We start from the raw sequence: 12,397 nt of genomic DNA on the forward strand, positions 1-12,397 counted from the left end.
TGATTCTGATTTTTTCTCAAAAATTGTTATGAGGACGGATCAGGACTGCAGCTTACAGTCTCTACACATTCTTGCTGGTATTCACATTTAACAAAGATAAGTTTCTCATTAATCTCTTTGTTCTTTTGCTCTCGCGGGGTATTTACAGAAATTTGGATGAAGTTAATGCACAGACAATAGCGAACATAGAGACTAAGAGGTGTGAGACTGAGAACGCCTAAACCGTCAGAGCAGTTGGCTTCACTTTGATTACTGCTTGAACTAATTGGTTTTTAGCAATTTGAATATCGCTCGCGAGGTTTTGTGGAGAAGTTGCAGTTTCACTATTTTAGATTAGTTATTTGATGGCTTACATTTTTCCATAGCTTGCACTTGAAGCAATTTCAATTAAAATAATTTAAAACGAAAATGATTTAAGCTATAACCAGAGAACTTTGAAATAATTCATATTCTCAGGTGCATCTTCTTGTCTTAGCGCATCTTTGAAAACGTTTTATTTTTACATACTGTTTATTTTTAGTATTTCAATAAACTTTGTCGAAATTATTTACCACTTTTATTTATTTATTTACATTACAACTATATATTTATGAAATTTTCCCACATGAAGTATAGCCTTTTTTATATATAAAAAACATTAGTCAATAAAATGCTAAAATAAAAAGGTGTATTGCCAATTTACGCTTAATTCTGTAGACTTGAATTATACACCAATTCAGGGCATTCAATGGACCACAAAGGAGTTACATTTTTTTGTTGAAGAGATTCAATTTATTGAAGCAATGCTCACATGCTAGGGCACAATCGAGCGTAGGTTGGCAATTTTTAACATAAAATAAAATACGACCTATGAATATATTTCTTTTTTTGTTTTTTTATTTTTTTTTTTGTAACTTGGTACTGCTTTTAATTTCATTGACTGCATTTTTTTGTTCGGAGTTATGCAGTTTTACGAAAATAGCGAGTGGATATGACAAATGCAAAATTTAAATTGCTTGCATTCTATATTGTTAGTGCGTAGAAAAGCATATTTCAAAACAGTGGGGATATGAAGCTTTTGTGCTTTTGCACGATCGACGTTAATGCAGAGAGAGAGTGTGGATGAGAGAAGATGCCCGAGAAATAAAATGAGTAAGCTGGGAGTTTTAGTAATAAAACTAGCTCTTGTGCTCGATGTAAAGTTTTGAAATCTAAATAAAATTTTACTACAGGAAATGCGGCCCTATTCTTCCTTTAATTTTTTTCAGTCAAAATATTTTTTTTAAATTTAAATTAGATAAGGCAGAGCGACGTGCTGAATGATAAATTGCCTATTTTATTTAGAAATGCCATTTACTTGAATTTTCATTTGGAGCAGAGTAATGAACCTACGAGCTTTTAGAAAATATTGGAATATTCGTAATGAAATTAATGAAAATGAAATTGTTGCGGCGCCTTAAACTATCAGTTGCGTGGCATAAAACGTGAAAGCTTCGAAGCTTAAAGCCTAAGCTTTCATATAAGCTTGAAAATGAAAAGCTTAGGTAAAATTGATTATAACGGTTATGCTAATTTACTTATTTATGGACATATGCGCTTATAATAGCCGCTTACAGCCTTTATTGGATGCTTGGTCGAGCTCCTCCTCCTATCTGTGGTGTGCATCTTGCTGCTTTTCCACCAATGGAGGGTCGACCCCAAAGAGAAGAAGAACTCTTTCCTGGTAGAAATGCACTAGGAGTTTGAGGGAAGCAATTGTCTGCTGCGGACCGATCGCTATTAGAAGAAAATTCTTCTATCATTTGATGTTTCATACCTGGAGATTCGCACTTCCGAATAGTTGCCACATAGTGAAATGGAAATTAATACTAATAGACTTGGAAAGTCTTAACCTCATAGTAAATATTACACTGCTACCTCTCCTGTGGTCTATTATCTTTGACGCAGAGTCCATAACGGCAGGCCTCGAAAGAATTTAGGCACTTGCTGGTGCGCTTTGAACCATATCACCGATGGATTTAGCGTCACAACTTGTAAGAGCTGCGCATTCGCATTCACGCGCTGATGTTGCATCGCCCAGCTCGCAGAAATGGCACACAATGCGAGCTTCACTTTGCTTTTCAACCAAGTTTCAGCGTCAATCCCATATAAAAGGTGGACTATTTCAAAACGCATAACTAATGAACTCCATCTGGTATCGCTGTGGATCGAAGCGGTCTATGCGTGATTGTAAGTCAACCAGTTCAACCTAACCTCCTGAAAAGCTATTTAGCTCTTCCGCAAAGTTTAACTTGTCATAAAAAATTGCTCAGTACTCTTTTTCCGAGTTTTACTAAGTCGCTTACTTTATTTACAATCTTTTTTTTTTTGTACAATATTTTCTGTATTTTGTCAGATACTTTAGGTTCTCATATGCTACATTTCTGTGTACATAAATTACCCCAAGTATGGAACGCACCACATCGGCAGTTACGCAGTTCATTTTCATGGTACATTTGCATTAACATCAAGCCCTCAAAAAACAGCTTTTATTTGAAACAGAAATTTTCTGCATCTTTGAGTTGGCAAAGTCACAAAAGCTTTTTTAAAATTCTCTGAAATTCTGCTTTGGAATATGCTTGACTAAGCAGCAAAAGCTTTTTAGAGCTTTTTATTTGATTCTTTTGAAATTTTCAATAAGAGCTCATTCACAAAAAATTTTCAAAATCAGAACTCAGGCAAACTTGGAAAATAAAAATGTATGAACTTACAACTTAAGTAAACTTTCGATAAATAGAGAACATTTTCAAAAGCTAAAGCGAGTTGAACGCTCTTTGCATGGCTTACAATAAAAAGTGCGCAGCCATATGCATTCAGCTGTAATAAGCAAGCAGAAGTTCAACATTAAAGCTTAAAACTCAAAATAATATATAATATTTGCAGAAAATAAAAGCAAAATTTGCGTATAAAATTTGGTTAGTGGAAATATTCGAATATTGCAGTGAAAGCAAAATAAAGCCAACCAAGCACAGCTATAAACGAAAGTTTTTTCATTTGCAAAAATACCAAAAAGCTTTGAAACTCAAACTGCAATAATAATTTTAGTTGTTTTTGTACAAAAAAGATGCAGTTGAAAATGCTAAACAGTATTTTACAATAAGTTTGGTTGATTTTAAGGTTTTATATACAGTTGAAAGTTAAAAAGCGCCGGGCACATATGCAAATGTAAGCTTACCTTTCTCTTGGCAAAAACAGTTCTTTTGCTTAATTTTTCCTAAATTATGCTCTGAATAAAAATCTTTGATTATGTTATTTTTCTTTTTAATTTTAAACATAAAATTATATATATGTATATATTTGTTATAGTATAATTTCAGTTCGCAGTAAATGATTGGCGTATGTTTCGTATTTAGTAGTTATTTGATAGTAGCGCTTAAAAGTGTGCTATCATTTCGTTAGTGTGGTTATACTAAAGCCTGTGTTGGTGTATGTATAATAAACTATTGGCGTAAGCTGAGTATTTTTTTAGCGCACCAGACTCTTCAGTTTACCTTCATTTCCTGCGTTCAAGCTTAATATTTTGTTACACACTGAAGTGTATTTCCTAACTAACTATTGTTTCTCCTTTTAGCTTTGCATGTAGCAGTTTTGACTTTTCTGCATTCTATATTATGCAGTTTTGTTTGCTTATTTTCTTTTCAATTGACCTTTCTAATTTTCCTAATTAAGTGTTTGTGTTAAGTTAGTTTTAACCCTCTGAAACCATTGGCCCCTTACAACTCACCTGTTGTACATTAACACATCCGGTTTCCAGAGCTTATTCGGTGTTATCCGCAGATCTTTCACGTTTCCATATTCCGATTCATTCCATCGTAAGTTGTAGTCATTCCACTCCTGTTCGTGTTTGTGATAATTAGCATTTGCGTTGTTCGATAGGTTTTTGTGTTGATGTAAGATGAGATAAAAATATTTCCGGTTAATAAAATAAGTTAAACGAAATTTCTTAATTCTAGTTCTATTATAAGAAATTTTAGAAATAAAATCATAAAGCTAATATATACATATAAAGACATGTGATGAGATTTCTTGCAAACTACCGTATTTTATTCTTTTTTAAAAGCCATAAATAATGTATGATAAGTCATCAAAATTAATAAAAAAAAATTTAAATAAAAAATTACTGGAATATTAATTTGAGGAAAATTAAATCAATTTTTTCTCAGCAGATGGCTGTAGTGATCGATATCTCGTAAGGTAGTAGTCTGGTAACTTATTTTGAGAATTTCGAATTTCGGTTTTTTACATATTTTGAAAGTGCGATATATTGGTAATATACTGTACAAATTTTAGACCGAAATTCGAAATATTGACGAAATTATAGCACATACATGAGAGCGACTCGTACTTGCGCGCGCTAAGCCGCTAAAACTTTAAACGCGTTTTCTCAAAACAACGTTTTTCCGGATGGCCGTCGTGAAAACAAATTTTCTATCTAACGGATTGAGCTGAAATTTAGATATGTTTTTCTACACATCAATAGTTCTGGCGGGTAGTAGTTTTAATTTATTTCGGCAATTTTCTTACGAAGCCCGCCATTTTGTTATTTTTTGTCAAAATCATTTGATTTTACTACCCGCCAGAACGACAAGCACACTGATTAATAAGCAATTTGTTTTTTCTGTTTCAGTTGACCACAAGTGACGAAATCACGCCGGCCAGCCATTGTACCTCTTTTTTTGCCGCTTGCTGCAGTGTACAAAAATAGTATCAAAACATTAAAAAAAAAATTTTTTTTGTACACCTTCTGATACCTTTAATCAAACCGATTGAATTTTATTTTCCCTTCCAAAAAATGTCCCAAACATGGCCTCAAAAAACGTGTAAGTTATTAGACTACTACCTTAAAGTTTACGTTCGTTGCCAAGGTGATATTCCACACTAAAAATTATCTTCCTGTTTTGTGCTTGCTCCATTCAGTTATGAGTTAGAGGGTGTTAACAATGGAAGTTAACAAGGAGAAAATTTGGCACATTTTACAATTGTTCCTTGATAAAGGCGAAAATATAAGTCAGGCCGCTGAAATTCTGAATGGTTTTTATGGGGCCGATACATTAACAGCTAATTACGTGCAATTTTGGTTTCGTCGATTCCGTTCAGGCATTTGTAATGTTGAAGAAAATTTCAACAAACTAATACTATTAAATTAAAATTTTTAGTGAAGTTTTAACAGCGGGAATACAATTTTATGTTTGAATACTTTTTTTTATGATCCTGCATAAACTTACCAACATGACATTGAAATTTATGACTGCTCAATATTTGGAAATTATTTAAAAATTAGTACTGAAATTCTAAATCCATGGTTGCAGTTTGAAGTCGATTATAAAAATCGCCGCTTCAGATAGGCTGCGAGTGCTATAGCGCACAAGTTCACGTATCAGTGTACCGAAAATATTGCAGCTTTAATTCAAAATAGTTGATTCCGCGCCGTTTAAATCATATTGGGATCTCTCAGTAAATCAATAAATGCGTAACATTTTTTGTCACACTCTGAAAAGATCAAATTAACTCAAAAAGTAAAGTTGATTTGAAGCGGTGAAACTTCCACGATTGATCGCTGTAGAAGTTATTCTATATCCCTATTGAAAAATCTGTTAGATATCCCTCAGTCTATGTTATGATATGCTGTAACATTTTAATACATTAATGTACACTGCAAACGGTTACCAACAACATTACTATAATGCTTTAACATAATACTGTAACATAACATTATATTAACATTATAATGGCGACGTTGAACTCAATGTTCCCATAGATCTCAGATGACAATAGCATAATCGCTAGACCAGTTGATAAAATTGAGTAAGCAGTGAAGAGCTGCGGTTGAAAAAACCCAGCGGTGCTTTACAACCAACTGTCTCTGCTTCATACTTCTCTCCTTTTTTTTGCAGCCTGTTGGTGTTGGTGTTAGCCAGTCAATGCTTCGCACGAACAGTAGTGAGAGCCCAAAGTCTTTTAATGCTCATATTCCTATATACTGAGAATCGGTGTTCTGCAGTATGAATTAAATGCACTTTTTGATACAAGTACATAGATGCAGCAAAACCATTTTTCACTAGAGACCATCCAAATACACTCACTCATGACTCATTGATAACGTCGTTTCAGGAGATGTTTTAATGAAAAGGAACGGAAATTATTACTATAACTCCTGCGTATGAGAAATTATACATAAGAAAGTTCTGTACTTCTTAACCAGTATTGAATTGGTTGCAGAAGAAGCCTGAATATACAACGTTAGGTATTAATATGATATATATAGCCTACACTGACTTCCACGCAGGAGAATGCTAGAGACCGTAGCAGAATTCCATAACCAGATTCTTGGTCTTCTTGAGTAAAGCGAGTGGATGCTTAGATTTTAGTCGCCTTTTACGACAAACGTGCCTTCATGCGGGTATAATCTAACCTTTAGCCCGCAAGGGTATTTTTTACACTTAAAAACAATTTGTTTCAATTGAATTCCTATCTATCTGTCCAATTTGATTTACTGGATTTTAACATGACAAAAGTCTTTCTTTCGAAAGTTTAGTACAGGAGTAGGAAACATAGCTCTCTTAGTCTGCTTTAGCGGTGCGTTGGTAGAAGATTTTCTCTGCTCTTACTTTCTTAGCTCATGTGCAGTGAAGGCATTGCGATGTAAGTGATGACATGATGAAGAGGCAAATGCATTTTCCAAATATTCTAAGGACAAAAGCAGCGATTTGCCTATGTGCAGAGATCAGTTTAGACAAAAATCTCCAGGATGAGCGAATTCCATTCTGAGCAACAGTCAAGCGGCACTTAAGGCACTGCCCTCCTGTGAGGTTAAGTCCTCACTATGACTTGAATGTATCGAGAAGTTATTTATTTGTTTTTATTTTTTAAGGAACGCTGAGACTAGTCGAGTATAGACATATGGCAAATTCAAAAGAAATTATTAATCTAAGCTATGCGGACTCAAGTGAAATGATACAAAGTCACACATAAAAATATGATTGGAAAAAATACAAAAATATGAAATCAAACAAGAATATAATTAAAAAATTGTTTCTAATGGTACAAGGAACCAATAAAATTCAACATATTTTTCATACATCATTCATATAGCTTTTTAATTGCTATGCGAAGCTAGAGATTTAAATATTCACTCAACGTTCATGTTTCGTTAGATGGATACTGTACTTGAACTAAGGCAGTCCAATAAGTACCCGTGTTTGATGACAGATGACAATTCTGGGTGAAGTTGATATTAGCATCGTGTGCTGCCATCTATCAAACGACGGCAAAACAAATTTCAGACTGATTTTCGCTAAGATGGAAAAAGAGTAGAATCGTGCGGTAATTTGCTTTTCGTTTTTAGATGGGAAAAATGCGAGGAGATAAAAACTAAGTTGAATGCTGGCTATGGGGATGCCCTTTTCGCCATCTATGACTATAGTTCAATGAATTTAAACGTAGGGGAACATTCGTTTTTGATGAAGTGCGACCAGGACGCTCGGCAGACGTGCTTACCGAGGAAATCATTCAAAAAGTCCACGACATGATTCTTGCTGATCGAGGCATGAAATTGCGCAAAGTAACAGAAGCCATAGGTGTGTCGACCGGAACGACAATTAATAATTTTACATGATAAGTTGGTAATGAAAAATTTGTCGGCCCGAGGGGCGCCGCGATTTCTCACGGTGGACAACAAGCGAATGCGGCGGTTAACTTCGAAGCAGTTTTGGGAGCTATTTAAGCGAGATCCGAAGGAACTATTGGGTCGAGTTGTCACCGTTGATGGAATTTGGATTCATTATTACGCACTAGAAACTAAGCAACAATCAACGCAATGGATTTCTCCTGGTGAATCTGCTCCAAAGAAGCGAAGACAGTCCCATCGGCCCGAAAGGTCATGGCGACGAATCTTTGGGATGCGAACGGCGACATCCTCATGGATTTTGTAGAAAAAATAAGAACGATCTCTGGAGATCACTTGAAGGAGACACGACCGCATTTGGCGAAAAAGAAGGTGTTGTTTCCCCACGATAATGCACCAGCACATTCATCCTGAGTTGTCGCGCCAAGCTGCGTGAATTGCGTTATGAATTGCTGATGCACTTTTCTTTGTTCCCTGAAGAAATGGCTTGCGGCCATGCATCGCCAAAAAACAATCATATTTTGGAGAGTTCGACAAGTCCTATTTTTTGGACTGGCTAAAAAATGGCCGAAGTTTATCTTTCTAAAAGGGCACTATGTTAAAAAATTAAAAAAAAAAAATGTTTAAAAAATGGTGTCTTCATTTCTAACGTGGGATGGGTACTTATTGAACCTCCCTCATATACCGAATTGGATGAAAGCAAATCATGCGGTCTTTGATATCTGATGAAAATTTCATCACAGTTGTTTTGTTTAGTTTCCGAAAAAGTTTACAAGAAATCTTATAACACTTTTAATATCTACTTAACTAAAATAAAATAAAGTATTTGTATTATATGTAAAATATAGGCATACTTGCATAGTAAATATAAATATAAATTCAAGTAAAAGTTTCTTGTACAGAATAGTTTGTTTTACTTGCTAAATACCATAATACTATGTAAAAAATGAATTTGCGACAATTTAGCTTATGAAAATATATAAAAATGAGTGCGAATTTACAATAAAATTTTTGATTATTATGCTTGTGAAATCAAGGAAATTGTATTGAAAATTCTACAAAAGTATTTGAAATGTGGCAGATACTCGTATAAAAAGCAGTGGTCTGTACAAAGCTTTCAAGAATTTGAAGTGGTAAAAAGAACTGTACGAAAGTGAATAAAACAAAAAAAAGAAGAATTGTTTATATATAGAAAAGTAGTTTATATATACAATATATAGTAAGCAAGTTACAGCGCAAATTTTATGTAAGCAAAACTATGTAACAAAACTAAATATCAATTAAAATATTTTTTAAATTTAATTTTGTTCGGCTGAAAATATATATTTCTAAGATTTTTTGTAACTAAAATTAAAAAAAATAATAGAAGTTTTTATTTTTTAATTTTACGTATTTTTCGTAGAATATAAGGATTCAAAGCATGCCTAAAACTATGCTATATGAAATAGGTTTACGTATACTATGAAACCTCGAAGTAACGATGTTAAAGTGGATGCACTAATGTTCGTTAAACTCATAGTTTCCTTATATTCAACTGAACGAAAAGGGGAGGAAGAGCAGCGGGCACATTTCAAACTGAAGAAATATTTTTTTAAATTTAAAATGTCTCTAAAGCTTATTGAATTCAAGACGATTATATTCACAAAATTTCTTGTTGTGTATACCAAAATTTGCATGGAGTCATAATATTGCCGAATTTTTTTTAATGAAAGCTGCAGGGACACCAAAAATATAAAAGTTTGAAACGTTAACCAAAAATACGCAACCTGAAATCGATTAGCTTTTGATATAGAAAAGCAAATAATATTCGTCCATAGATTTTATATGTTCTAAGGCGATCCCAAAATTGATTTAAAAATTTAGTAAGGCCAGCTGAATTGACGCAAGTTTATTTATTTATTTACTACAATATTAAGCCAATGAATATGATATATTAGATTCTTATAGGCCAAGTGGACATATTTTAAGATTAATAGGCATTAAAAAAACGAAGTACAATTAAACTATTTGTAATATATATTCAAAAACTGCAATAGGCAATCTTTTGAATATGCAAAAGCTATCTCAACAAATTTAGAGATTTTAGCAAGGCTTAAGTAACAACAGCATTTCGAGCATAGAGGGATTTTGAGAGACCAACATAGAAGAATTCCGAACTACGAAGAGCTCTGACCGGAATATTAAAGAAAATCCTCTCGAGATGCACCGAACAGTCAACATTCTCACTGACCAAATCGAAAATGAAAGATAAAGACAAGATTATTCTCCTGTCAATAAGCATTGCGTTTCATAGGTGGGGAGAGGATCAAAGAAAAGTAAATTAAGCAACGCGAAATGTAAGCATACTTTCGGGCTTCGTTCAAATCTGGCAGTATGGCACGTATGATACGGAGATTAAATGAAGAAGGCATTCTCAAGTTTGGTACGTATAAACGCCATATACAAAAGCTTCAGCGTATAAGAGCCGGAGAAATCGGAGTTTTGACGCCTAACAAAATCAAGCATAGGGTAGGATTTGGTAATAATAAAATTGACAAATATCATTGATAAACAGAAAAAAAACAGCGGGCCCAGAATACTACTTGCGGAACCTCAGAGCAAGCAACGAATGGAAAAGGCCTAACATAGTCGACGACAACCAATGCGGGCTAATTTTTAATCAATATTATATGGGAAACTCGACCAAAAGCCTTATAGGAGTGAGTATAAACGGTGTCAACCTGGCACCCTGATTGGAAGGCAGCGATATATCCTCACTCTTCAAAGCAAAGAACAATTTGTCCTGGCTGACCCATTCAAAAGGCTTTACAGTGGGAGGAAGCTTTAAAATAAGCCTTAAAAATAGGTGAAATGAAAGCAAACTTTTAGGCAACGAATTTTTCTTAAGAAAAAAATGAAACAATGATCGTATAGAGTTTTCATTATGAAGGGATTCGTTATATCGAGGTTTCACTGTATTAGAAAATAAGTAATCAAATTTAGATACACACATATGACATATTTATGTGAAATATGCAACAGAACATCGCTTTTAAAAATTAACTTTTTACGTTTATTACAATTTTATTAATATTTTTAAAAGGAAGTGCAATAAATTTTGGATATATTTCATTAGCAGTAGCATATGAGATTTCAAAGTCACACACATAATTTTTGAGCATATTTCTTGGGCTCCCTTAAGAATATAATGCTGAGAGTTATTTATGCATAAACGTTTAATAGGCGAAAGTAGAAAAATCTTAAGCGTAAAAAGGAGAGAGCAAAAAAATAAAAATGTGTGCAAATAATTTTGAAAGCTAAAAGAAATTATGTTTGTACGTGAGTTTACTATCAAAACTTGTTACTCTTTTATTAAAACAAATTGTATTTAACAAAAATCTAGGCAAATTAAAATTCCCACACAGCGACTTAAAACTTAAAAATCGTTTCTAATTAGTTGGTTTAAAAGATTGTCCGACTCTTAGTTAGTTTTTGTATTAAATTTTTTCATTAGTATGATACTACTTTTAGTTTAATAAAAACTGCACTTATTCTTTATACATTTCTCATGCAAATTTTTTTTCGAAAATAATCGCCCATTATAGCTGTTAATTGGGCTCGTAAAATCCCAACGCATGCGGTACAAAATAAACTTAAAATACACTTTATGGCTGTAGCATATTTTCAGGCGCTAAGCAATACAAGAAATGCAGGCATCAGCAAAATTATGTTATATCAGTTTTGGAAGGAGCTACAACTACCAATTCATTCATTTATAAAAGAAAAATCGCATACTCATAGCCCAGTGCAATAAACTCCGGAGCAGTAGCGAGCTGTAATTTTTTAATAGTGTAGTGATGATATTAATGATTATTTGGATGTTATGAGATTCTCGTCGTAATCACAGTGCGCCAAGTAGTCAAAAAAATAAATATAAACATGCTTCCATGCCAAACAGGTGGGAGAAAAAAGTGAGGCTCGGGAATTCGCTCATATTTTGGTTGATTATAGGTTTATTGTCGGCTGCCGTAGCCGAATGGGTTGGTGCGTGATTACCATTCGGAATTCACAGAGAGGTCGTTGGTTCGAATCTCGGTGAAAGCGAAATTAATAAAAACATTTTCTAGTTTAGTTTCCTGTTTATGACAGGCCGAACCAAACATCAATGTTCCGAGATTCTTTCCCAAAATTTTAAGTAACTGGACGTACCCCTGTGACAATACTCACTCGCAGTACAATTATGGTTATAAAATAACTGCCACTGAAAAGCCTATTAATAGGTTTAAAGTGTTTGGAAGCCCTTATCTCGACAAATAATCACCTACCTAATAGAGGGATAAGTAACGAAAATATGAACGAACCTAAAGCATCACATTTTTCGCTTGTCCACTTGGCGGGAAATGCCCTAGTATTAGTCGATATTTTCCCATTAGGTGCCCATTGCTTTAACCCAATTAAAATTGGTTTTCTGTTATGACAATCGGATGTGAAATGTTATTTGAAATGACCAAAGAAAATAAGGGAGAAATTAAAATTATTAAAAATGCACAGTTCTTTGAGTAAAAGCACTAGATGCCCTAACTTAATTATTTGTGCGGCGGCAAATTAAAAAAAAAAAAAAAACCAAAAACAAAAACAAATTGTGGTCTGTATATATGAGCGAATGCTTTTTTACGGATGGTGTTTCTGCCTTAGGCGTGAAGTGAAAGCCATTGAGTTCAGACGAAATTTATTCCATCAAATATCTATTATTGGAACTTTAGAACTCTCTTTGAA

At 33.8% G+C, this 12,397-nt stretch overlaps 1 protein-coding gene across 1 annotated transcript in view; it reads right to left on the reverse strand.

The window, feature by feature from the left end:
- LOC129248739 (neuronal acetylcholine receptor subunit alpha-7) overlaps nt 1-12,397 on the reverse strand; it is a 314,041-nt gene that overhangs the window by 181,324 nt on the left and 120,320 nt on the right. The window contains exon 5 of the mRNA XM_054888356.1: nt 3,743-3,852. Coding sequence (XP_054744331.1) covers nt 3,743-3,852 — 110 coding nt within the window. The remainder of the gene's footprint in view (nt 1-3,742; nt 3,853-12,397) is intronic.

This window comes from Anastrepha obliqua, chromosome 5 (genome assembly GCF_027943255.1).
Source record: "Anastrepha obliqua isolate idAnaObli1 chromosome 5, idAnaObli1_1.0, whole genome shotgun sequence".
NCBI lineage: Eukaryota > Metazoa > Arthropoda > Insecta > Diptera > Tephritidae > Anastrepha > Anastrepha obliqua.